The following is a 25,612-nucleotide window of genomic DNA, read 5'->3' on the forward strand; positions in this document are numbered from 1 at the left end:
AAGCACTTAGCGATGTTTAGCTGTGATAAGACGCTATATAAATTCAAATGTTTCCTGTGCTGCTGGAACCAGTGCTGAATACCCTAATAACCTTCAATCTGTTGTTAAACAGCCACCAAGGTTAACTGTTTTTGCTAGAAGTCTAACATTCAATACTCCGCTGGGGGGACATTTTCTTGTAATCTTTAGCCTTATTTGGGGCTTGATGATTCTTTTCTTTGTATCATGAAATTTTGTTATCAAAGATAAGCAACTTGTTTCCAAACACATTAAGCAAAGCCTCTTCTAATTTGCCTTTCAAACTTCTTTTCTCCATAAAAAAATAAATTCCATTCTGCTGGTCTCTCTTCATAACTTTCAGTCCTAAACCTGAAATCATCCTTTTTGCTGTTCTGAGCTCAGTCCAATCCTTCAATGTCCTTGTGAAGGTGAAGTGCCTAAAACTTTACTGTATTCAAAATATGTTGTTCGTAACAGGTTTGAAACAAGTGTTTTCTAGAATTAAATGTTCTCAAGTGTGAACGCTTACATCAAAGGCTGCTCCAGTGCTATTCCCATTATATGGTATCTATGTATAAACCCCAGGGAAAGCACAATCGTAGTAAATGTATTTGATTCAAATTGAAATTCTCACATAGGAACAAAAGTTTCATGACTCCTGGCTTGCACTGCATGTAACAAACTCAGAGGGGTCAAATGATTTTATACAGCTTCATTCTAACAGTCAGTGATTTCGTTTGAGCTCCTTGATTGTGTAACACTTCAAGTCAGTTGTTATTCTGTGCAATTTTGCCATTCCTGTCTAATCGTTAGTGAAGCAGGTCCATTGCATAAAACTGCTTTGGACTCAGAACTGACTGGCAGACACTCAACAATCCTATTCAGAGTAACCTACAAAAAAACAGCAACTCCAGCTGAGTTGTTCTATCACACCACCTAAAGACAGCACAAAATATTAAAATGTGCTAACTTGGTTTGATCCAATTCCGAAAGCAAGCAAACGCATCAAAGAAAGTTCTGCTTGGTGGCAAGAGACTATAACTATTGCAGCAGCACAAAAAACACACAAGTTTCACTAACTTTCCGAGCTGATTCAGATGATGTAGAATAACACAGAGAAGCCTGTGCCAACTGGTCTGCTTCAGCAATGACCCAAACTGGATTGTTATGGTTGGTGTGAATTAGAATTGTGACATATCTATCCGCGTGAGCTCTCATTGCCAGACAATTGCTGCTTGGGAGGCCAGTAAGAACATTTTCTGCCTTGGGCAGTGAAACATTTGTGTACCCATAGCTTCCCAGAAAAAAAAAAGTGAAAATGAAGCAGCAGTGTTGGTGCTCTCCAATTTACCAGAGACCAAATTTCTTTCATACATTAAAAAAACGACTACTTCAAAAAATGACAATTTGCTATACTTCTGTACTGTGCTCTGGGATTAGGACAATTAAGGAACCTTTTCTAAAGGGGAAGTTTAAGAATTGAGGTCTGGAATTGGGAACTTGAAATTTGATCACCAATTCAGATTACAATGCTACCTGGAAAAATAGCTTTGGGTTTTTGAGACAATGCTAATAAAAAGCATCAAATCAGAAACTAGAAGTCATTCTCACCTCAACTGACCATGCAGGTTGTCTGGACTAATGTAGACATTTTTTGATGGTAAGGAAGAGAGGAAGGAAGGAAGGAAGGGAGGGAGGGAGGGAGAGAGAAAGAGAAAAAAATAGGTGGAGGTAGAGGAGAGAAAAGCAAAACAGAGAAAAGAGAGGGGAGAAAAGAAGAGGATAGTGAAGCAAGGAGAAGAGAAAAGTGAAGCAAGAAAAAAAAACTAACTGTCCCAAATTGAACTTCAGAAGAGTACTAGAGGGAGTTCTCTGATGAATGAATCATTATACATGGCATTGAGTGCAAAATGAAATAGATCAATTTTCCATCAGAAATTTCTCACCCTGTCAAAATTCCCTTTCTCTTATTCCACCTCACCAATTTGAACACTTTAATTTTGATCAAGACTGTGTGGAGGCATGATTTACTTCCATAGTAAACCTGTTATTTTGTAACTGGTTACCATAATTGTGATAGAATTTCAGGAAATGGTGGGAAGGATAAAGTATCTGGTATGGAATATACTAATAACATCATGAAGTGTCCAGGGCAAAAATGCATGTACCGGGGGGCGGGGGGGAAAGAGAACAGAAAAAGAACAGATCGACAAATGTTGCTAATTAGGGAAAAAATTTCAATAAGACAGTAAGACTTAGGATTAACAGCAACCACAGCTGCTGTTAGTTTCTTGTGTATTTGGTCAGTTTTGCCACTTGCTAAAGGATTTATCGGAACAAAGCAAATTCCAATATTGGTTCCAAAAAGCAAGAATCATGTGAACAAGATCAGCATCAACTGCAGCCGAGTGCTTTCGTTGTTAACGGGATTGTTGCAATCCAAAATTAGAAGCAAGATCAGAGGCAGCAACAACAGTCCTTAGAATAAATTACTCAAGCAAAAAAACTCACAAATCATTGCAAGGTTACACCACGGAAGGAGGCCATTCGGCCCATCGTGTCCGCGCCGGCTCTATGCAAGAGCAATCCAGCTAGTCCCACTCCCCCGCTGTATACCCAAACCACCCTACAAAGTTTTCCTTTCAAGTACTTACCCAGTTCCCTTTTGAAGGCCATGATTGAATCTGCCTCCACCATCCCCTTGGGTGGTGCATTCCAGATCCTGACCACTCACTGTAAAAAAGTTTATCTTCACGTCACCTCTGGTTCTTTTGCCAATCACCTTAAATCTATGTCCTCTGGTTCTTGACCCTTCCACCAATGGGAACTCTATCTACTCTGTCTAGACCCTTCATGATTTTGAATACCTCTATCAAATCTCCTCGCAACATTCTCTGTTCCAAGGAGAACAACCCCAGCTTCTCCAGTCCATCCAAGTAACTAAAGTCCCTCATTCCTGGAATCATTCTAATAAATCTCTTCTGCACCCTCTCTAAGGCCTTCACCATCTTTCCTAAAGTGCGGGGCCCAGAACTGGAAACAATACTCCAGTTGTGTTCGAACCACTGTTTTATAAAGGTTCATTATGACTTCCTTACTTTTGTACTCTATGCCTCTATTTATAAAGCCCAGGATCCCGTATGCCTTTTTAACAGCTTTCTCAACCTGCCCTGCCACCTTCAACGATTTGTGCACATATACCCCCAGATCTCTCTCTTCGTTTACCCCTTTTAGAATTGTGCCCTTCAATTTATATTGCCTCTCCTTGTTTCTCCTACCGAAATGCATCATCTCGCATTTTCTGCATTAAATTTCATCTGCCACGTGTCCGCCCATGCCACCAGCCTGTCTATATCCTCTTGAAGTCTATCACTATCCTCCTCACTATTCACTACCCGTCCAAGTTTTGTATCATCTGCAAATTTGGAAATTGTGCCCTGTACACCCAAGTCCAAGTCATTAATATATATCAAGAAAAGCAGTGGTCCCAGCATCGACCCCTGGGGAACACCCACTGTACATCTCCCTCCGGTCCGAAAAACAACCGTTCACCACTACTCTCTATTTCCTGTCACTAAGCCAATTCTGTATCCATGTTGCTCCTGCCCCCTTTATTCCGTGGGCCGCAATCTTGATGACAAGCCTACTATGTGGCACTTTATCAAACTCCTTTTGAAAGTCCACATACACCACATCAATTGCATTGCCCTCATCTACCCTCTCTGTTATCTCATCAAAAAACTCTATCAAGTTAGTTAAACATGATGTGCCTTTTACAAATCCATGCTGGCTTTCCCTAATCAATCCACACTGGTTCATCTGTCCCGGATTGTCGTTTTTAAAAGTTTCCCCACCAGAGGTTAAACTGACTGGCCTACTGTTGCTGGGTTTATCCTTACACCCTTTTTTGAACAAGGGTGTAACATTTGCAATTCTCCAGTTCTCATATCTAAGGAATATAATACATATATAAATATTTGAAACCCATTATCCATTTTACCAGCAAGTTTGAAGCATCCACATATTTAACATGATTTCCAAGTGTTATAAGAAAGTGGAAAAAACTTTTGTAGTAGATAGGCACTCTTAGCTTGCTTGATAGCCGAGTTTGCAATGCACTACCTGGTACTGGATTAAACTATGCAGAGCAGAAGGAACATGTTCAATTCCTGCACTGCGCTGGGTGAGCTGATGTCAGCCTGGGCACAGCAATTTCAACACAATCCTCAGGATACTTGTGTTTCCAGGGGGTGGTGAGGTGGGGGTGTGGAAAGCGATGCATGTGGATCCTGCTGCTGATCATTATCCATTGACCCCTGCTAGCAAGTGCACGTGTGTAGATGTTGGATAAGAACAGAGTCTGGCGTGGCTGTGATGCCTTCTACAGCTTAACAACTTGCCAATATTCACCTAGATAAGCTTGACACCTGTGATACTGTAGCCCAGCATGAATCAATACCTTCATGAGAAAAGGGTAGAAAATAGAATTTTTTTAAAAATACAAGACGGGTGTTCTTCTCACTGGGGTTAAATGTTGCTGGAAAAACATTGGTGGACTCTACATTGTGGGTTCAGTTGACCTCAAACCTGCTCAATGTCTATCCCCTCAACCATTCCTATCATCCCAGATGACCCACCGTCCCTGATCAAAATGGCGTACCAGCATTAATGCAGCTTTATAACCTACTACTAGGGGGTGGTAAATAAAGTTGAATGCTGGCTTGCCCTCTGAACTTCCAGCTCTCCACATTAGGGTGCACTCTACTTCTACTCAGCAACTCCCGAAGACGGTGAGTTTTCAGGGATTAACAACTCACCATGTAGCCCAGCAAGCTCTTTCTTTATTGACAGCACAAATTCCCACCTTTCCAACAAGCTCTAACATTTCAAAACAAGATGTACAGCATAGTGCCAAAACAGAATCACTAACACTCAGTCACGGAATGAGGGACAAACAGATCAAGTGCTAAGCTGAGTTGAAACCCGAGTCACACCAAGTGGGTAGATGCCAAGCAGAGGCTTAAGCAACTCCCTGCAGGGGAATGGGAGACACACTTTCTCATATCCAGCTCCAGAAGGTACAGGTAGCAGACAATCTGCTGGCCCCCTCTGTAGTTCAAGTTCAAGATCAGGCATATTAAAGCTGGAGGGGATAACTTACCAGAAAAAAAGATATTAAAATATAAACATACAACATGAAAATAAACAAGATTACAATTTGTTTAATCACTGACGCCAGTGGATAAACACCCTGCATATTTCTCTGCTCCTGTTTTCTAAAGTTGGTATTAGAAAAATACAGGAAAACACATTTTGGCAGATGTTATGCAATGAGAAACAACATGCGTGGGCAGGTGCACAGGAAATTCAGGACTCTAAAGGATAACAGCCACTGCTACAATCAACAATTATTGCTTTTCAGTACAATTACATTTTGAAATCAATGTCTCTGGTTTTAGCATTTGCCATGGGAACAGCAGCCACAAGCTCAAATGTACTCCATTGGCAACAATGATGCTACAATCAAGCATCATTATCAGATGTCATCTACAAGAAATGCACAGAAATGGCAGGACTAGTTCCCCCAAAAAAAGGTGCCCATTGCCTGGAGATAGAGCGGAGCGCACCTGAGCGGGACCAGAGGCGAAAGACCCAAGAGTGGGGCTATAAGGAGCAGTGACCCGAGGCTCAAGACCAGAGTGGAGCAGACCTGAATGGGACCAGAGAAGAGAGACCAGAGTGGAGCGGACCTGAATGGGACCAGAGGAGAGAGACCCGAGAGTGGGGATAAAGGAAAGGCGACCCAAGGCCAGAGACCAGAGCGGAACGGACCTGAATGGATCAAAAACAACAGAAAACCAAGGAGTTTCATCACAGGACAGCAGGTAAGTGATTGATTGGTAAGTATTACTGTTTTTTTTTCTCTGAACGAGGGCATTGGTTTAAACCAAGAGCTGGGAAACTAAAAAGGGTGAGGTTCATCAGGGTAAGTAATCAGTAAAGGAATTAATAAGACTATTTTAAGTCTTTACTTTGTTTCTGTTAAGTGAGTTAGTAATCTAATAAATAGAGGTATGGCAGGGCACCTCAGACCCGCTGAATGCACATCTTGTGCCATGTGGGAACTCCAGGACACTTCCCGTGTCCTGGGCAACTACAGGTGTAGGAAGTGTCGTCAGCTGGAGGAGCTCGAGCTCCGGATTTCGGAGCTTGAGCAGCAGCAGGCGTCACTGCAGTGCAACCGCGAGGCTGAGAGCTACGTGGACAGCATGTTTCAGGAGGTGGTCACCCCGCAGCTTGAGAGTGCAGGCAGACTGAGTGACCGCCAGACAGACAAGGAGGAGTAGGCAGATAGTGCAGGAGTCTCTCTAACCAGTATTCAGTTCTGGAGTGCAGCCAGAGCCAAGACCATAGCACCATGGGTGGCTCAGCTGTACAGGGCTGGGGTGGGGGGGGGGGGGGGGAAGAAAGGTCAGGAAAGCAATAGTGATAGGGGATTCTGTAGTTAGAGGAGCAGACAGGTGTTACTGCGGCCACAGATGTGATTCCAGGATAGTATGTTGCCTCTCTGGTGCCAGGGCCAAGGATGTCACTGAGCGATTGCAGAACATTCTGGAGGGGGAGGGTGAACAGCCAGAGGTCATGGTCCATACCGGTACCAACGACACAGGTAGAAAGAGGGATGAGGTCCTGCAGGCAGATTTTAAGGAGTTAGGAAAGAGATTAACAAGCAGGACCTCAAAGGTAGTAATCTCTGGATTACGTCTGGTGCCATGGGCTAGCAAGTATAGAAATAGGAGGATAGAGCAGATGAATGCGTGGCTGGAGAGTTGGTGCAGGAGGGAGGGCTTTAGATTCCTGGGGCATTGGGACCAGTTCTGGGGGAGGTGAGATCTGTATAAGCCGGACAGGTTGCACCACAATGGAGCTGGGACCAATGTCCTCGCGGTGGGAGGGTTTAAAACTAATTTGGCAGGGGGATGGGCACCAGGATGTTGCATTGGAAAGGAGAAACAAGGGGCACAAAGGATCGAGAGAGAAAGATAGCACTAGAGCAAGAAATATTACGGTATTAGGTGGGAGCAGACTAAGAGAGAGTACAAGTCTAAGACTGGTTTGCAGTGCATGTGTGCAAACACATGAAGCGTGGTAAACAAGGTTGGTGACCTGCAGGCGCAAATAGCCACATGGGAATATAATGTTGTGGTGATAACAGAGGCCTGGCTCAAAAAAAGGCAGGATTGGGTACTAAATATTCCTGGATACAAGGTGTTCAGGAAAGATAGGGAAGGAAAAAAAAGGAGGTGGGGGGGGGGGGGGGGTGGGTGGCAGTACTGATTAAGGAGAATATTGGACTGCTGGCGAGAGAGGATGTCTTGGAGGGATCAAGGACAGAATCTATCTGGTTAGAATTAAGAAACAATAGAGGTGCCATTGCACTACTGGAGGTATTTTATAGGCCACCAACTAGTGGGAAGGATACAGAAGAGCAAATTTGCAGGAAAATTACAGAGAGGTGCAAAAGCTATAGAGTAGTGATAACAGGGGACTTCAACTATCCTAATATAGACTGGGATAATAATAATAAAAGGGGTAAAGAGAGAGAGGAATTTTTGAAATGTGTTCAGGATAACTTTCTTGACCAGTATGTTTCCAGCCCAATGAGGAAGGAGGCATTGCTAGACTTGGTTCAACGGAATGACGCGGGCCAAGTGCAGCAAGTGTCAGTGGGGGAGCATTTAGGGAGCAGCGATCATAGTATCATAAGGTTTAGAATGGCTATGGAAAAGGACGAGGACCACTCCAAAGTAAAAATACCCAATTGGAGGAGGGCCAATTTCAGTGGGATGAGAACAGATCTGGCCTGGGTAAATTGGAATCAAAGATTGGCAGGCAAAACTGTAACTGAACAATGGATGGCCTTTAAAGAGGAGATGGTTCGGGTACAGTCTAGGTACATTCCCACAAGGAAGAAAGGTCAGGCAACTCAAGTTAAAGCTCCCTGGACGACAAAAGAGATTGAGAGTAAGATGAAGCAGAAAAAAGGGGCGTGTGACTGATGTCAGGTTGATAGTACAAGTGAGAACCAGGCTGAATATAGAAAGTTCAGAGGGGAAGTGAAAAAGGAAATAAGAGCGGCAAAGAGAGAGTATGAGAATAGATTGGTGGCCAACATAACAGGGAATCCAAAAGTCTTCTACGGGCACATAAACAGTAAACGGGTAGTAAGGAGGGGGTGGAGCCTATTAGGGACTATAAAGGAGATCTACTCATGGAGGGAGAGGGCATGGCCAAGGTATGAAATGAGTACTTTGCATCTGTCTTTACGAAGGAAGGAGATGCTGCCAGAGTCTCAGTAAAAGGAGATATAGTTCAGATACTGAATGAGCTAAAAATTGATGAAGAAGTACCAGAAAGGCTGGCTGTACTTAAAGTAGATAAGTCACCCGGTCCGGATGGGATGCATCCTAGGTTGCTGAGGGAAGTATGGGTGGAAATTGCAGAAGTACTGGCCATAATCTTCCAAACATCTTTAGATACGGGGGTGGTGCTAGAGGACTGGAGAATAGCAAATGTTACACCCTTGTTCAAAAAAGGGTGTAAGGATAAACCCAGCAACTATAGGCCAGTCAGTTTAACCTCGGTGGTGGGGAAACTTTTACAAACGATAATCCGGGACAGAATTAGCAGTCCCTTGGATGAGTGTGGATTGATTAGGGAAAGCCGGCATAGATTTGATAAAGGCACATCATGTTTAACTAACTTGATAGAGTTTTTTGAAGAAGTAACAGAGAGGGTAGATGAGGGCAATGCAATTGATGTGGTGTATATGCACTTTCAAAAGGCGTTCGATAAAGTGCCGCATGGTCGGCTCGTCATCAAGATTGCGGCCCATGGAATAAAGGGTGCAGTAGCAACATGGAACGATTCCAGGAATGAGGGACTTTAGTTACATAGATAGACTGGAGAGGCTGGGGTTGTTCTCTTTGGGACAGAGAAGTTTGTGAGAAGATTTGATAAGAGGTATTCAAAATCATGACGGGTCTAGACAGAGTAGAGAAAGAAACTGTTCCCATTGGCAGAAGGGTCAAGAACCAGAGGACATAGGTTTAAGGTGATTGGCACAAGAAGCAAAGGTGACCCGAGGAATAACCTTTTTACACAGTGAGTGGTCAGGATCTGGAATGCACTGTCCGAGGGGGTGGTGGAGGCAGTTTCGATCATGGCCTTCAAAATGGAACTGGATAAGTACTTGAATGGAAAAAATTTGCAGGGCAGGGGAGTGGGGCTAGCTGGATTGCTCTTGCATAGAGCCGACGCAGACTCGATGGGCCAAATGGCCTCCTTGCGCACTATAACCTATGATTCTATACACAAGCATCAGATAAGGCCTCCACTTAATTGTCACAATACTAGAAAAACCCCACAGCTCGAATACGCCTTGCAATTTGCTGCCCTCCTTCCTCTCCTCCCCCCACCTGCAACACTACTAGTGGCAGAGGAGAAATTGATTCCAAGTTTGCTCCAGAGTGGAATTCATGCCAGATCTTTCCTCCTTAACCCAGGGACATTACAACCAATTGCCATGCCCCCTTACTGCTGTCCCAGCTGAGATCTGTTAATTTAGCATAGAGCAGAGATTGTACCTTGGATAGATGAGATTTCATTCCGGTTACCTCTAGACTTGACTATGCCAATGTTTTCAAATCCCTCCATGGCCTTGCCCCTCCCTGTATCTATAACCTCCTTCAGCAACCCTCAGATCTCTGCACTCCTCCAATTCCGGCCTCTTGCACGTTCCCGATTTTAATCGTTCCATCATTGACGGCCGAGCCTTCAGCTGTCTAGGCCCTCAGCTCTGGATTTCTCTTTAAACCTCTCTCCTCCTTAAGGCACTCCTTAAAACCTACCCCTTTGATCAAGCTTTTAGTCACTTGTCCTAATATCTTGTGGCTCAAATTTTGTTTGATAATGCTCCCGTGAAGCACCTTGGGACATTTTACTACATTAAATGCAATTTGTTGTTATTGTAATATCATACCTTATATTTATATACAGGGTGTCTATACATCGATATCTTAATTTATCCCACCCACCTGAAAAATGTATGTGCCAATACTGTGGCCACTTGAAATTGGTTACCACTTATTTGAACCAGCAATGACTCAACTATTTAATAAGTGTGACTTTGGGTTCCTTTTCTTCTCTGATGTCTTTAATTACTTTTGAGGAGATATGCAAGATGAGTATCAGCTATGTGGAACGGAAATTCCTTCACCGTTATTCAAGTGAAAGAGGACTCACCCAAGTGATAGAGATAATTAATATTAATCACCAAGCTATGAGCTTCTTATAAGGACGAAGGTTAATAAAAGACACAAGTGTTCAGTCTCTCAAAAATTCACAATGCAGATGCCTACCTGATCCAAACTAAGAGCGTTGCTACCAATAGCTACTACAGATTCAAGACATTTATTGTAGATAGAGACACTAAGTGAATGTTGTAAACCAGCCAAATCTTTCTTCTTTCACATTACAGGCATGATGTGATTGCACTAGAGAGGGAACAGAAGAGATTTACAAGGATGTTGCCAGGGCTGGAGAATTCTAGCTATGAGAAAAGGTTGGATAGGCTGGGGTTGTTTTCTTTGGAACAAAGGAGGTTATGGGGAGATTTAACTGAGGTATATAAAAGTATGACCGTGTTAAATAGAGTGGATAGGGAGGACCTATTTCCCTTAGCAGAAGGGTCAGTGACCAGGGGGCATAGATTTAAAGTAATTGGTTGAAGGATTAGAGGGGAGCAGGGGAGAAATTTTTTCACCCAGAGGGTGGTGGGAGTCTGGAACTCACTGCCTGAAAGGGTGGTAGAGGCAGAAACCCTCAACTCATTTAAAAAGTACTTGGATATGCATCTGAAGTGCCGTAACCTACAGGGCTATGAACCAAGTGCTGGAAAGTGGGATTAAGCTGGATAGCTCTTTTTCGGCCTGCACGAACATGATGGGCCAAATGGCCTCCTGTGTCGTAACTTTCTATGATTCTATGATTTAACTTGTTTCTTAACAAACTTGATAGTTTCCATCCCAAATTTTCTGGTTTCTAATGTAGTATTCAGAGAATACAAAGGAATACATACTTTTTAAAAATTTGTTCATGGGATGTGGACGTCGCCGGCAAGGACAGTATTTATCGCCCATCCCTAATTGCCCTGGAGAAGGTGGTGGTGAGCGGCCTTCTTGAACTGAATATTTTTTCTATCGCATCGTTAAAAAAAGATTCACTGTGCGTCAAGAGTTTAAACTCTCATTACTTTGTGAATATGGTCAGGTTTCAGTTCATTGGGGGCGAGAGTTCACATAAGATGGAATTAATTTTTTTTTGAGTTGGGTACAGGTAGTAGTATTTCAAGAGCTAAACTGTAAGGACCACCCGAGAGTTGCCTGGTGTGCATAGCTCAGTTACAGTAGAGGAAGAGGATTGCATGCCGGATACCCAAGGAAACTAATTTTGAATCAGGGACGGGGACTCACCATAATTAACGTAAACAAATTAACAGTAATTGAGAAAATAATGGCACTGAAGAGTGACAAATCCCCAGGACCAGATGGTTTCCATCCCAGGGTGCTAAAGGAAGTAGGTGATAGCATTGCAGAAGCCCCAACTATAATCTTCTAAAGTTCTCTCGATTCAGGAGCCGTTCCTTTATATTGGAAAATTGCACATCACTCTGTTATTTAAGAAAGGTGAGAAGTGGAAACCAGGGAATTGTCGACCAGTTAGCCTAACATCTGTTGTCGGGAAATTACTAGAGTCTATAATTAAGGATAGAGTGACTGAATACCTTGAAAATGTCAGCTGATCAGAGAGAGCCAGCATGGATTTGTGAAGGGTAGGTCATGCCCGACAAACCTGACTGAATTTTTTGAAGAGGTGACTCAAGTAGTGGACAGGGGAATGTCAATGAATGTTGTTTATATGGACTTCCGGAAGGCATTTGATAAAATCCCTCATAAGAGACTGTTAACTAAAGTTGAAACTCATGCAAATGATTGATCTGATTAGGAAAGTGGCTGAGCAGCAGGAGACAGAGAGTAGGGATAATGGGCAAGTTCTCAAATTGGCAGGATGTGACCAATGGTGTCCCACAGGGATCTGTGTTAGGTCCTTAACTATTCACTGTATTTATTAACAACTTAGATGACGGGATAGAGAGCCACTATCCTAGTTTGCCGATGACACAAAGATAGGGAGCATTGTAAGCAGTGTAGATGGAAGCATAAAATTACAGAGAGTTATTAATAGATTAAGTAAGTGGGCAAAACTGTGGCAAGTGTGAGGTCATCCACTTTGGACCTAAAAAGGATAGATCAGGGTACTTTCCAAATGGTGAAAAGCTCGAATCAGTGGAGGTTCAAAGAGACTTAGGGGTCCATATACTTAAATCTTTAAAATGTCATGAACAGTTACGGAAAATAATCGAAAAGGTTAATGGAATGCTGGCCTTTATATCTAGAGGACTAGAATACAAGGGGGTAGAAGTTATGCTATAGCTATACAAAGCCCAGGTTAGACCACACCTGGAGGACTGTGTTCAGTTCTGGGCACCACAGCTTGGGAAGGATGTACTGGCCTTGGACAGAGTGCAGCGTAGATTTATTAGAATGATACCTGGACTCCAAGGGTTAAATTACAAGGAGAGATTATACAAACTAGGGTTGTATACCATAGAATTTAGAAGATTACGGGGTGATTTGATCCAAGTTTTCAAGATATTAGGAGGAATTGATAAGGTAGATAGAGAGAAACTATTTCTGCTGGTTAGGGAGTCTAGACTAGGGGACTTTCAGAAGTGAAGTTAGGAACACTTATACATGCAAAGGGTGGTAGAAGTTTAAAACTCTTCCATAAATGGCAGTAGGTGCTAGCTCAATGGTTAATTTTAAATCAGAGATTCATAGATTTTTGTTAACCAAAGGTATTAAGGGATATGGGGCTACGGCAGGTATATGGAGTTAGGTCACAGATCAGCCAGTGAATGGCAGAACAGACTTAAGGGGCTAACTACTCCTGTTCCTATGTTATACACTGGTAGGTCAAAGGCATTTATCAAGATAAAAGAGTGGTTTAAACTAGTTACCTTTCCAAAAGCAGAGTTACTAGCATTAGTGTCACTGATACCAAGCCCAGCTACAATGTCAGACATACCATTTTGTCTACCCTAGCAGCTCTACATTTCCATTCATTGCAGCTAGACCCAATTTTGAAAATGCTTAGTACAAGAATAATAAGTTCATTGTCACATTCAATAAATCTACTAAACCTTGGCTGACTGTGGAGCCATTAGAAAATACAAAATATAAAGATTCTTCAAATTGAAAAATTGCAAACTATCTTTACATAAAATACATAGACAACTAGAATGATACAGGTACAGGTGTCATGCAACACTTTTCATGGCTGATGGATGTGCTACATCGTTTGGGGATTGAAAGTAAAGCTGGGAAAAAAACACTGATCTTACCTTCACCACCTTCTGGAACATACGACGCTGTAATGATGTCTATATCAGCACAGTTCATAACAATCTGATTGGTTGCTTGTCTTACCTGCAAACATAGACACAACATATAAATATTAGTAGACTAAATAGAGAAATACCTTTACAATGACTAGAAATACACTTTCGATCATATCGCTTGTTTAATGGATATTTTGATCTTAAAGGATCTCTCATTCCCACCTTCCAACCCCATTTTGGAAATTTAATTCCGCCTCCTTGACCGTTGCAAATTATGTTTGTAAGCTGATTGCTAGGAGGTGCAAAAGCACAACCGAGGGTAACTGACCCTCTGATTTTCTAGCGTCCCTACCTGGGGAAGCACCAGGTACCTTCTCTGCACCTCTCTCTTACATGGAACAACTGATATCTGAAACTTTGCATGTGGGGAAATCAAAAAGACACAACCCCTCATCCTACCTCTACGTAGCACAGCTTGCGGGGTGATACTTCAAATGCACTAAGCAGTACAAGCACCATTTACACATTTCAACTTTTATGTATGATACAGACTCTTTATAGTACCCATCAACTCTGCATAGGCGAAAATATTTTTTTTATTAACTCCATCCAATGCTGCACAAACCTGTAGACACGTGTTGTACTTTAGACTTAAAAAGAAAACATGTATTAAGTCCCCTAACTTGTGCGACTAACTTCGGCAGCATACAATTTAATTTTTTTTTAAAAATTGTCACAGAAGTATTTGATCTTCTGCAGAATTTAATCTTCACATATCTTCCCAGCTTTTTGCTGAAATATATCAATTTACTGTAACCTCATTCACAAAGAGAAATAATCAGTTTCATAAATATTGTGGATTCAGCAATAACTAAATATTTTTACCATCTTAGATATGGTAAAAGAATGTACACCATCAATAAGTGGCTTGTTCTTTTGTATTAGAGGAACATTTTTGAACACAGTGTACTTGCAGTGAAAATCCCGACGTATATTCAAATTTAATAGCAAGTTAGCTGCTACGTTAGCAAACCACAGAAATCAATTTGGTCTGAAGCAATACCTCTAACAATTTACACTTACATGGCACCCTTAACCTAGCGAAACATCTAAAGCTGCTTCATAAAGGAGATGGGGGAAAAGATATCAAGAGACGCTGAGCAGGAATTGTAAGAATAATTACTAACGGTAATTAGGGGAGGTCGAAGAGGTAGGCTTTGAGAACGAGAATGCTTTTGAATGGGAGATGTAGTGACACAAAGGGGTTTAGGATAAGATTCCAGAGTGCAAGGGGCAGGATGCTTGAAGGCTCTCTCAACAATGGTGGACAGGGATAGTGGAAATGTAATGTAGTCCAGACTCGGAAATGCAGATGGTGCAAGTTGGGATATGGGAATGGAGGAGGATGCAGAGGCAAAAAGTAGAGCAATGTGATGGACTCACGGAATCATACCTTTCAGCCAATTTCCCAGGCTCTTCCATCACCATCTCTGGGTATGTCCTGTCCCACCAGCAGGACAGACCCACCAGAGGTGGCAGCACAGTGGTATAGTCATGAGGGAGTGGCCCTGGGAGTCCTCAACATTGACTCCTGAAGGACATAGCTGCCAGACTGAGTGTGCGGCAGGTGGTGAGAGAACATGAGAAAAATAACCTACTTGACCTCATCCTCACCAATCTACCTGTCGCAGATGCAACTGTCCATGACAGTATTGGCAGAAGTGACCATCGCACAGTCCTTGAAGAGATGAGGTCCCATCTTCACACTGAGGACACCGTCCATCGTGTTGTGCGGCACTGCCACTGTGCTAAATGGAATAGATTCAGAACAAATCTGGCAGCTCAAAACTGGGCATCCATGAGGTGCTGTGGACCATCATCAGCAGCAGAATTGTATTCCAGCACAATCTGTAAACTAATGGCCCGGCATATCCCTCACTCTACCATTACCATCAAGCCAGGGGATCAACCCTGGTTCAATGAGGACTGCAGAAGAGCATAAGAAGAACATAAGAAATAGGAGCAGGAGTAGGCCAATCGGCCCCTCGAGCCTGCTCCGCTCCTATAAGCATGCCAGAAGCAGCACCAGACGTACCTAAAAATAAGGTGCCAACCTTGTGAAGCTACCACACAGGACCAAGTGCATGCTAAACAGCGGAAGCAGCATGCTATAGACAGAACTAAGCAATCCCATAACCAACAGATCAGATCAAAGCTCTGCAGTCTTGCCACATTCAGTCATGAATGGTGGTGGACAATTAAGCAACTAACAGGGGAGGAGGCTCCGTGAACATCCCCATCCTCAATGATGGCAGAGCCCAGCACATGAGTGCAAAAGACAAGGCTGAAGCATTTGCCACCATCTTCAGCCAGAAGTGCCGAGTGGATAATCCATCTCGGCCTCCTCCCAAGATCCCCACCATCATAGAAACCAGTCTTCAGCCAATTCAATTCACCCCACATGATATCAAGAAACCGCTGAGTGCACTGGATACAGCAAAGGCTATGGGCCCCGACAACATCCCGGTTGCAGTGCTCCAGACTTGTGCTTCAGAACTAGCCGCGCCTCTAGCCAAGCTTTTCCAGTACAGCTACAACACTGGCATCTACGCGACAAAGTGGAAAATTGCCCAGGTATGTCCTGTCCACAAAAAAGGACAAATCCAATCGGGCCAATTACTGCTCCGTCAGTCTACTCTCAATCATTAGCGAAATGATGGAACGTGTCGTCAACAGTGCTATCAAGCGGTACTTACTCACCAATGCTCAGTTTGGGTTCCGCCAGGACAACTCGGCTCCAGACCTCATTACAGCCTTGGTCCATGAAAAGAACAAAAGAGCTGAATTCCAGAGGTGAGGTGAGTGTGACTGCCCTTGACATCAAGGCAGCATTTGACCGAGTGTGACATCAAGGAGCCCTAGTAAAATTGAAGTCAATGGGAATCATGGGGGAAACTCTCCAGTGGCTGGAGTCATACCTAGTACAAAGGAAGATGGTAGAGGTTGTTGGAGGCCAATCATCTCAGCCCAGGACATTGCTGCACGAGTTCCTCAGGGCAGTGTCCTAGGCCCAACCATCATCAGCTGCTTCATCAATGAACTTCCCTCCTTAATGTCAGAAGTGGGGACGTTGGCTGATGATTTCACAGTATTCAGTTCCATTTGCAATTCCTCAGATAATGAAGTAGTCCCTGCCCGCATGCAGCAAGACCTGGACAACATCCAGGCTTGGGCTGATGTCTGGCGCAAATGTCTTGCCACTTAAGTGCCAGGCAATGACCATCTCCAACAAGAGTGTCCAACCACCTCCCCTTGACGTTCAACGGCATTACCATCTCCAAATCCCCCACCATCAACATCCTGGAGGTCACCATTGACCAGAAATTTAACTGGACCAGCCACATAAATACTGTGGCTACAAGAGCAGGTCAGAGGCTGGGTATTCTGCAGCGAGCGACTCATCTCCTGACTCCCCAAAGCCTTTCCACCATCTACGTGGCACAAGTCAGGAGTGTGTTGGAATACCCTCCACTAGCCTGGATGAATGCAGCTCCAACAACACTTCAGGACAAAGCAGCCCGCTTTATCAGCACCCCATCCACCACCTTAAACATTCACTCCCTCCACCATCGGCGCACCATGGCTGCAGTGTGTATCACCTACAAGATGCACTGCAGCAACTTGCCGAGGCTTCTTCGACAGCACCTTCCAACCCGTGACCTCTACCACCTACAAGGACAAGGGCAGCAAGCACATGGGAATACCACCACCTGCATGTTCCCCTCTAAGTCACACACTATCTTGACTTTGAAATAGATCGCCATTCCTTCATCGTCGCTGGGTCAAAATCCTGGAACTCTCTACTTAACAGCACTGCAGGAGTATCTTCACCACACAGACTGCAGCGGTTAAAGAAGGTGGCTCAACACCTTCTCAAAGGCAATTAAGGATGGGCAATAAATGCTGGCCTTGCCAGTGACACCCACATTCCATGAATGAATAAAAAAATATGCTGAGACAGGCAGGAATGGTGATACCACAAACGTGCACCTCTAATAATAGAAAAACACGCATTTATGTTTTTTTTAAAACAGGTGCTCTTCTAAATTTGGATGTAAAGCACAACTTTGGGAAAAAAGTAGCAAGAATAATGAGAGGTAGTCAGCTTGCAAAATCCCATCAGATCAGCTGTTCCTTTCTTCACTCTCCTCCTCCCACAAATGTACGTTTGCATTTGTAGCCCCCAACTGGAGTTTTGTAATTCATATTAGGACTACAGTGTGATGTGCTGAACGTAGGCATTGAGTGATTCCAAATTATAAATGCATCCCAAGCAATTCACTTCAAATCCAAATCCATGATGTAGAGCACCCCTTTTATTCATCAAAAGGAGCCAATTTCAGATCCGCCCAGAAAACAGGTATAACGACATAATTACGGGAGAATGACATTTACAGGATCCATAACAAAGGCACAGTCTTATACACAATACTTCAAATAGTGTTCTGCATAATTAATTGAGTCACATTTCTATTAAAAGCAGGGCCTGGGTGAAGTCATAGTTACAAATACACAAAAAAACATAGCATTAGCAGAAACCAAATGAAATACTGGACATGAAGATGAAAATTTTTGTACAATTCTCCCTCCAAAGTAGCTGAATATCCTGCAAGGTCCTTTGGCAGGCAGAACTACACTGAATGATCAAGCCACTATCAACAAGACGTGAAAGTTATAATGACTAAATTATATATATATATATACACTCACTCCAATGCAATATGAATTCTAGACAACTTTTAGCGTATTGAGACCGTAATCCAACCATGGACACGAGATTAAGTAAAATGATCGAAGTATCATGATTGTGATTTGCACCACAGAAACCCCCCCTCAATTAGATTACTGCCTTATAATATATTGACATCAATCTTGCAAACTCCATATATCTCCACAGATCTCATGTTATTTGCCCACACTACAATGCCAGTGAGGCATGCTCCAACTTATTCTCATTGGGAAAAGAGTGGATTATTTTGTAGAAAACAAAGAACATGATAATAAGCTGAAGATGCCACAAAGGAATAACTTCTTCCCATTTTGTCGTGAACTGGCACACAATGCCAACCAGTACAGCAGATACTGGTGGAGTTGTGTGTCAAAAGAAAACTAATCAATGTGGCTTTCAAAGAGTAGAAAGTTTGGTATAGGGCAAAGATGAAAAATTAATCAAATCAAGCCTTGCCTGTACCACCCAGTCGGTGGGCTGGATGGACTGATTGGCCATTTCTCTTTTCCTTTTAATTTCAGAGGTGTAGATAGAATTCAAAAACTGGAGCAAAGTTACCATGTATAACTCATTTGCACATATCACTCCGCTTTAAGAAAGGAGAGAGAGGGAAACCGGGGAATTATAGACCAGTTAGCCTAACATCTGTTGTGGGGGAAATGTTGGAGTCTATAATTAAAGGATAGGGTGACTGAACACCTCGAGAATTTTCAGTTAATCAGAGAGAGCCAGCATGGATTTGTGAAAGGGTGTTTTGTTTAAATTGCTAATAACTGCTACTGTAGCACAGTGTGTGTGTAACAGCTGCTGGGACTCAGGCTGTATGAAACAAAGTGGCTGAAACAATTAGGTAAATCAAATTCTTTCCTTTTAAAAAACATTAGAATTATTTAACAAGCTGCATTTATATAGTGAACATCCCAAGGTGCTTCACAAAGAGGAAAATGGATGCAGAACAATTAGGAGAGGTGACTGAAGGCATGGCTGAAAGGCTGGGTGTTGAAGAGGCTTTTGAAGGTGGGAACAGAAATGGCAGGGCAGTAAGGTTTATGGAGAATTCCCTAGTACACGGCCAAGATGGTTGAAGCATTGCCACTGAGGGGGTGGGGGGGGGGGATGCCAAGGATGCTAGTCAGAAGAGTGAAGAAAATACACCAGTATACATGGCTGAAAGAGGTTGCAGAGGTAAAGCTAGCAAGGCCATGGAGGAGTTTGTAAACTAGGATGAGGATTTTGAAATCAGTGCACTAGAGGAAAGAAGCATGGGACACAATGCTGGTGCTGGAGTTTTGGATGAGTTTGGAGTTTATGTAGGATGGAGCTTGGAGATCAGCAAGGGAAGGACTGGAGAAGTCGAACCTAGGCGAAGGTGTGGATGAGGGTCTCAGTGACATTGGAGGTGAGGCAAAGATGGGCTATGTTGCAATGGTAGAAACAGGCAGTCTTGGTGATGGGCAGGATAACCTGGTTTTAAGTTCAAGTCTGGCTCAAACATGAAATTGAAGTCGGGCAATATCAGACTCAGCTCGAGAGCCAGCAAAGAGGAGGGAGTGAATCAGGTGGCGTGGGGGGCTAGGATGGGGAGTTTTTAAAACAGGATTATTTGAATTGTGCCAATGTTAACAGGAGGGAAGTTTGCCAGCTTCCAAAACATTTTATGAAGAATTTCTTCCCCCTCCACACAGTGGAAATTGAAAAAGATAGATTCACTGTTTTATAGTGCCTTATGTCACAGAAACACTTTACATACAATGAATTAGTTTGAAATGCAGTGATTATGCAGGCAAAATGGACATAACAAGATTAATCTGATTTTGATGGCACTGGTTCAGGATTTTTTTTTAAAAAAAGGACGGCAAGAGAATTTCCCTCCCTTCGAGTCATGCCACTGGATCTTGAACATTCAGCTGGACAGGCAAGATTTTGCTTTCATGTCACATGCAAAAGACAAACAATTTTGGGAAAATGAGGTCTGTTCAGGTGAATACAGCATACTGTCTATACTACACTGGAGTTTCAGCCTAGAGTTTGCACTTATATAGCAGTTTATCATGTCTTTCAAATGTCCCAAAGCACTTCACAAACAATTAATTACTTGTAAATACAGTCACTTTGCAGACCTATGTGCTCAAGACGTGGAGGGGAGTTTGAACCCATAACCTCTGACTCAGAGGCAGGAGTGCTACCATTGAACCAAGCAGAAACTTAAAAATGTAGACATGTGAACTTGATTCTCAACTGAGCTGTGATGTTAACTGATGTTTCCTTTGCCAGGCTGAAAACTGTCATTAGTACATTGGTATTAATTCATATATAGCCCCTATATTACAATATATAGGCAATGTGGGATCTCTTAGATACGTTATCTCAAAGATCCTCATTTAATTATTCACTCGAGGATGCAAACACCAAAGAACATTTTCAAAAGAACGTGGATATTTTTGGGCACTGGTTCAGCTGGAAGCTATCTAAAGTTTGGCAATAATCAGCTTTTTGTACCAGGCTGCTATCTAAAGGGTGTACCCAATTACTGAAAACAGACACAAAGCTGGATTGTTCAAGGCCACAAGAAATAAAGGCTGATAAACTGAATTAAAAAAGGCCCATATTTTACTTACAAGTTCACTTTACATTTGATAACAATTGTGGTAAAGTAAAGCAGTTAATTTTTTTTATATAAACTATTTATGGGGAAATAGTCCAACCAGCTCATGTCTGGTATCTGTTTCTAAGAGATAAGATTTAGATGAGCCAGTGTTAAGTTTACATACTGAATGTGCAACTGGCATTGGAGTCCATGTTGCAGACCAAACATTACTTCCTGCTAGAAGAATTATTTCAGATTCCTGTACACTTTTTTTTAATATACTGAAAAGTGTGCCAAGCCTTTAATTATTCCCAAGTGTAATTTTCTGTTCTTAGTCTGACTTGTAGCACTGTATTTATGGGAAGGGTTTGTTCAGTTTTACCATCATAATAAGGTGTTTGTGGAGAATATTTTAAGCTTTCAAAATACTATTACCTGGAAGCATATTTAAAAAAATAATTAAAGAAATGCAGCTGAATTAGGTAACTATTATAATGAACAGTGAGTCATGAAAGGATCTGGCCACTAATATAAATTAATGCAGCACGATTTCATTTTTTTTGATCATCTGGTTAAAAACAAACATGATTATAATCTATGAAATTTCAGTCATTTCATCATGCAATAATATAACTCAACAACGTTAAAAGTTTCTTTAAGAATTCTTTTTTCAATTTATCAATATGATTTCCTCCTAATATTGGCAGGATTGTCACATAGTAATCACAACCCTAGCAGCTATTCCGTCATGAGATGGAAAGGCACTGCGGGTGACTTTTTTAAAAAAAAACTAAACTGGATACAATGCACTTATTATTGGCCCCTCCTCTTTTACATTAGGTGCTCAGAGTCCTGAATAAGATGGGGGTTCACTGATGCTCCAGTTAAGAACACATTTTTTGAGCTTTTCTAATGACCTAGTGGGTAATAGCACTGCTCACTATCGTGGAAAGCTAGGTGGTCTGACATTCAATTCCCAGTTTATGTTCGTCTAAGAGCAGCAGCAGTTGGAATGCTACAATTGATATCAGTGCCCCAGCAGAAATAAATCTGCCAGATTTCCCATTTCTGATACTTTTCAACTGTTACTGGAAAGTTATGCATGAGCAAATATTTTGAGAACAGTAACAGGTTCAACTGTGCTGCTCTGTATAGTTGAATAGCCTGCTGACATTCCCCACCTGGGCTCACATATGAAGAACGGCCACTGAAGCAAGATGGCAGAGGACTGCTTTTGCTTATGGAAATACACCCCAGCAAGAGTCACAACTTTCCAGCAACGACTAGCAGTGACATTGTGCCTCTAACACAGCAGAACATGTTGAGGTACTTCACAAAAAGGGGTGGGGATGGGAAAATGGAGATCAAACTAGAATATGGAGATGAGTTCGGCAAGGTGACCATAAGCAAGGTCGTAGATGTAGATTTTGTGGAGTCTTTAAGCCAAATTAGGGGGTTAAATTATAAAGACAGGTTGCATAAACTTGCCTCGTATTCCCTTGAGAATAGAAGATTGAGGGGTGATCTGATCGAGGTGTTTAAAATGTTAAAATAACTTTATAGGGTAGATATTTTGAAACTATTTCCTCTGGTGGGCGAATCAAGAACAAAGGGGGCATAATCTTAAAATTAGAGCTAGACCATTCAGCAGCCAAATCAGGAAGCACTTTTTCCACACAAAGGGTAATATAAATCTGGAACTCTCTCCCCCAAAAGGCTGTGGATGCTGGGGGTCAATCAGAGCTTTCAAGACTGAGATGGATAGATTTTTGTTAGGTAAGGGTATCAAGGGATATGGAGCGAAGGCGGGAAAATGGAATCGAGGTACAGATCAGCCATGACCTAATTGAATGGCAGAGCAGGCTCGAGGGGCTGAACGGCCTGCTCGTGTTCTTTGTGTTGCTATGCAGCAAGGTGGAAGAGAATTCTGAACTGTAAGGCCATAATAACTGAAAGCTCTGCCCCATGCACATACATGTACACAAACACCAGAGTGATCGCTGAAGAAGAGGTTGGGAGTTGGGCTTTGGTCTCGAGGAGGCTGTAGTGGTAGGATAGGACAAAGTTGTTACGGAATTTGTAAACAAGACTGAAATCAATGCATTGAGGAGTGAATGGCAAATGGTGAGGACAAGGGTAATGGGTGAGTAGCACTTAGTATGGTATAAGTTGCAAGTGGTAGAGCTTTGCAAGAGCTTTTTTTTAAAATGCAGGTTGGAGCTTGGGATGCCAGCAAGAAGCGTATTAGAGTAGTCAAGCTTGGAGGCGGCAAAGGTTTGGATGAGGGTTTCAGTGGCAGGGTGGGGGGAGTTGATACATGGATTGTGGCAAGTGGTATTATAGAGGTGGAAACAGGTCGCCTTCATATAGAATATGCAATGTGAAGCTCAACGCAGGGAAAAACAAGGCATCAAGACTGTGCATTGTTGGGTTCAGTCTCAGCAAGCACCTGGGGATGGAGGATGTAATCGGGCAATTGTAGGAGCCAAACAGGATGTCTTCAGTCGTGCCAAAAGTTGAGCTGGAGAAAGTTCTGGCTCATCCACAACTCCAAGAGAGGTGGGGAGAAAATTGGAGCGGCGGGGGATAAGAACCCAATTTGCTCCAATGGTGACTCTCGTTATTCTCTCTTGAAATGTTACGTGTTTTTCAGTTCAAGAAGTAGTAACTGAAAATATGAAACCTGCTGATGGAAAATCATCAAGCGGAGTATTCCAGCAATCCGTTCAGATTAACAACGTTGCAGTTTGGTTGCATTTATGGCATTTAATTTAATACATGGGAAATCCATAAAGTTAAAAGTTAAGGAGTTATGCAGATAGCAACTTTCAAACATTCAGTCATTTACTAAATTATCTAGCCAATCGACATCTGAGCTGCCAACCTTCAGGCTTCATCAGGATCTTGCACTTGCCTAGTCACAAAATTGGAGATTGGCACAATTACTTCAGGGTGACCGCTAGACAGACAAGGAGGACCAGGCAGGTTGTGCAGGAGTTCCCAGAGGGCATCTCACTCTCCAACCAGTATTCAGATCTGAATGCTGGTGGGAGAGAGGGTACCTCTGAGGAGTGCAGCCAGAGCAAAGACCATAGCACCATGGTTGGCTCAGCTGTAAGGGCCGGGGTGGCGGGGGGGATAAAGATCAGGAGAGCAATAGTGATAGGGGATTCTATAGTTAGGGGAACAGACAGGCGTTTCTGCGGCCTCAGACGTGATTCCAGGATGATATGTTGCCTCTCTGGTGCCAGGGTCAAGGATGTCAGAGTGAGTGCAGAACATACCGGAGGGGAGGGTGAACAGCCAGAAGCCGTGGTCAATATCAGTACCAACGACATAGGCATAAAGAGGGCTGAGGTCCTGCAGACAGATTTTAAGGAGTTAAGAAAGAGATTAACAAGCAGGACCTCAAAGATAGTAATCTCCAGATTAGGCTAGCGAGTATCGAAATAGGAGGATAGAGCAGATGAATGCATGGCTGCAGAGTTGCTGCAGGAGGGAGGGCTTTAGATTCCTGGGGCGTTGGAACCAGTTCTGGGGGAGGTGGGACCAGTACAGGCCAGACGGGTTGCACCTCAATGGAGCTGGGACCAATCTCCTCGTGGGGAGGTTTGCTAGTGCTGTGGAGGGGGGGGGGGGGGGGGGGCGCGGGGGTATATATTAATTTGGCTGGGGGTGGGCACCAAGATGTAGCATTGTAAAGGAGAAACAAGGTGCACAAAGGATTGGGAGAGACAGATAGCACTAGAATAAGAAATAGTACAGTATTAGGTGGGATCAGACTAAGAAAGAATACATGATGATCTAAGATAGGTTTACAGTGCATGTGTATAAACACACACAAGGTTGGTGAGCTGCACGCACAAATAGGCATGGGAATATAATGTTATGGCAATAACAGAAACCTGGCTCAAAAAAGGGTAGGATTGGGTACTAAATATTCCTGGATACAAGGTGTTCAGGAAAGATAGGGAAGGAAAGAGAGGAGGCGGGGTAGCAATATTGATTAAGGAGAAAATTGCAGTGCCGGAGAGGGAGGATCTCCTGGAGGGGTGAAGGACAGAATCTATTTGGTTAGAGTTAAGAAACAATAAAGGTGCCATTACACTACTGGGTGTATTCTATAGGCCACCAACTAGTGGAAAAGATATAGAGGAAAAAATTTGCAGGGAAATTACAGTGAGATGCAAAAGCCATAGTGTAGTGATAACGGAGGACTTCAACTATCCTAATATAGACTGGGATAGTAATAATATAAGGGGCAAAGAGGGGGAGGAATTTTGAATTATGTTCAGCATAACTCTCTTGATCAGTACGTTTCCAGCCCAACAAGGAAGGAGGCATTGCTGGATTTAGTTCTGGGGAATGAGGCAGGCCAAGTGCAGCAAGTGTCAGTGGAGGAACATTTAGGGAACAGCGATCATAGTAGCATAAGGTTTAGAATAGCTATGGAAAAGGACGAGGATCACTCCAAAGTAAAAATACTCAATTGGAGGAGGGCCAATTTCAGTGGGATGATAAAAGATCTGGCCCGGGTAAATTGGAATCAAAGTTTGGCAGGCAAAACTGTAATTGAACAATGGCCGGCCTTTAAAGAGGAGATTGTTCGGGTACAGTCTAAATACATTCCCACGAGGGAGAAAGGTAGGGCAACTAGAGTCAGTGCTCCCTGGATGACGAAAGAGATAGAGAGTAAGATGAAGCAGAAAAAAAT

General features: G+C 42.9%; 1 protein-coding gene across 2 annotated transcripts in view; it reads right to left on the reverse strand.

Annotated features, from left to right (window-relative positions):
• The window catches only part of npepps (aminopeptidase puromycin sensitive), a 190,131-nt gene that overhangs the window by 113,513 nt on the left and 51,006 nt on the right, over nucleotides 1-25,612 (reverse strand). For both annotated transcript variants that reach the window (XR_010957995.1, XM_067968761.1), the window contains exon 2: nucleotides 13,526-13,610. Coding sequence is in view for 1 of the 2 variants with exons in the window: in XM_067968761.1 (XP_067824862.1) it covers nucleotides 13,526-13,610 (85 nt within the window). In the remaining variant the exon portion in view is untranslated. The remainder of the gene's footprint in view (nucleotides 1-13,525; nucleotides 13,611-25,612) is intronic.

The sequence above is a fragment of the Heptranchias perlo genome, chromosome 30 (assembly GCF_035084215.1).
Source record: "Heptranchias perlo isolate sHepPer1 chromosome 30, sHepPer1.hap1, whole genome shotgun sequence".
NCBI classification, from domain to species: Eukaryota; Metazoa; Chordata; class Chondrichthyes; order Hexanchiformes; family Hexanchidae; genus Heptranchias; species Heptranchias perlo.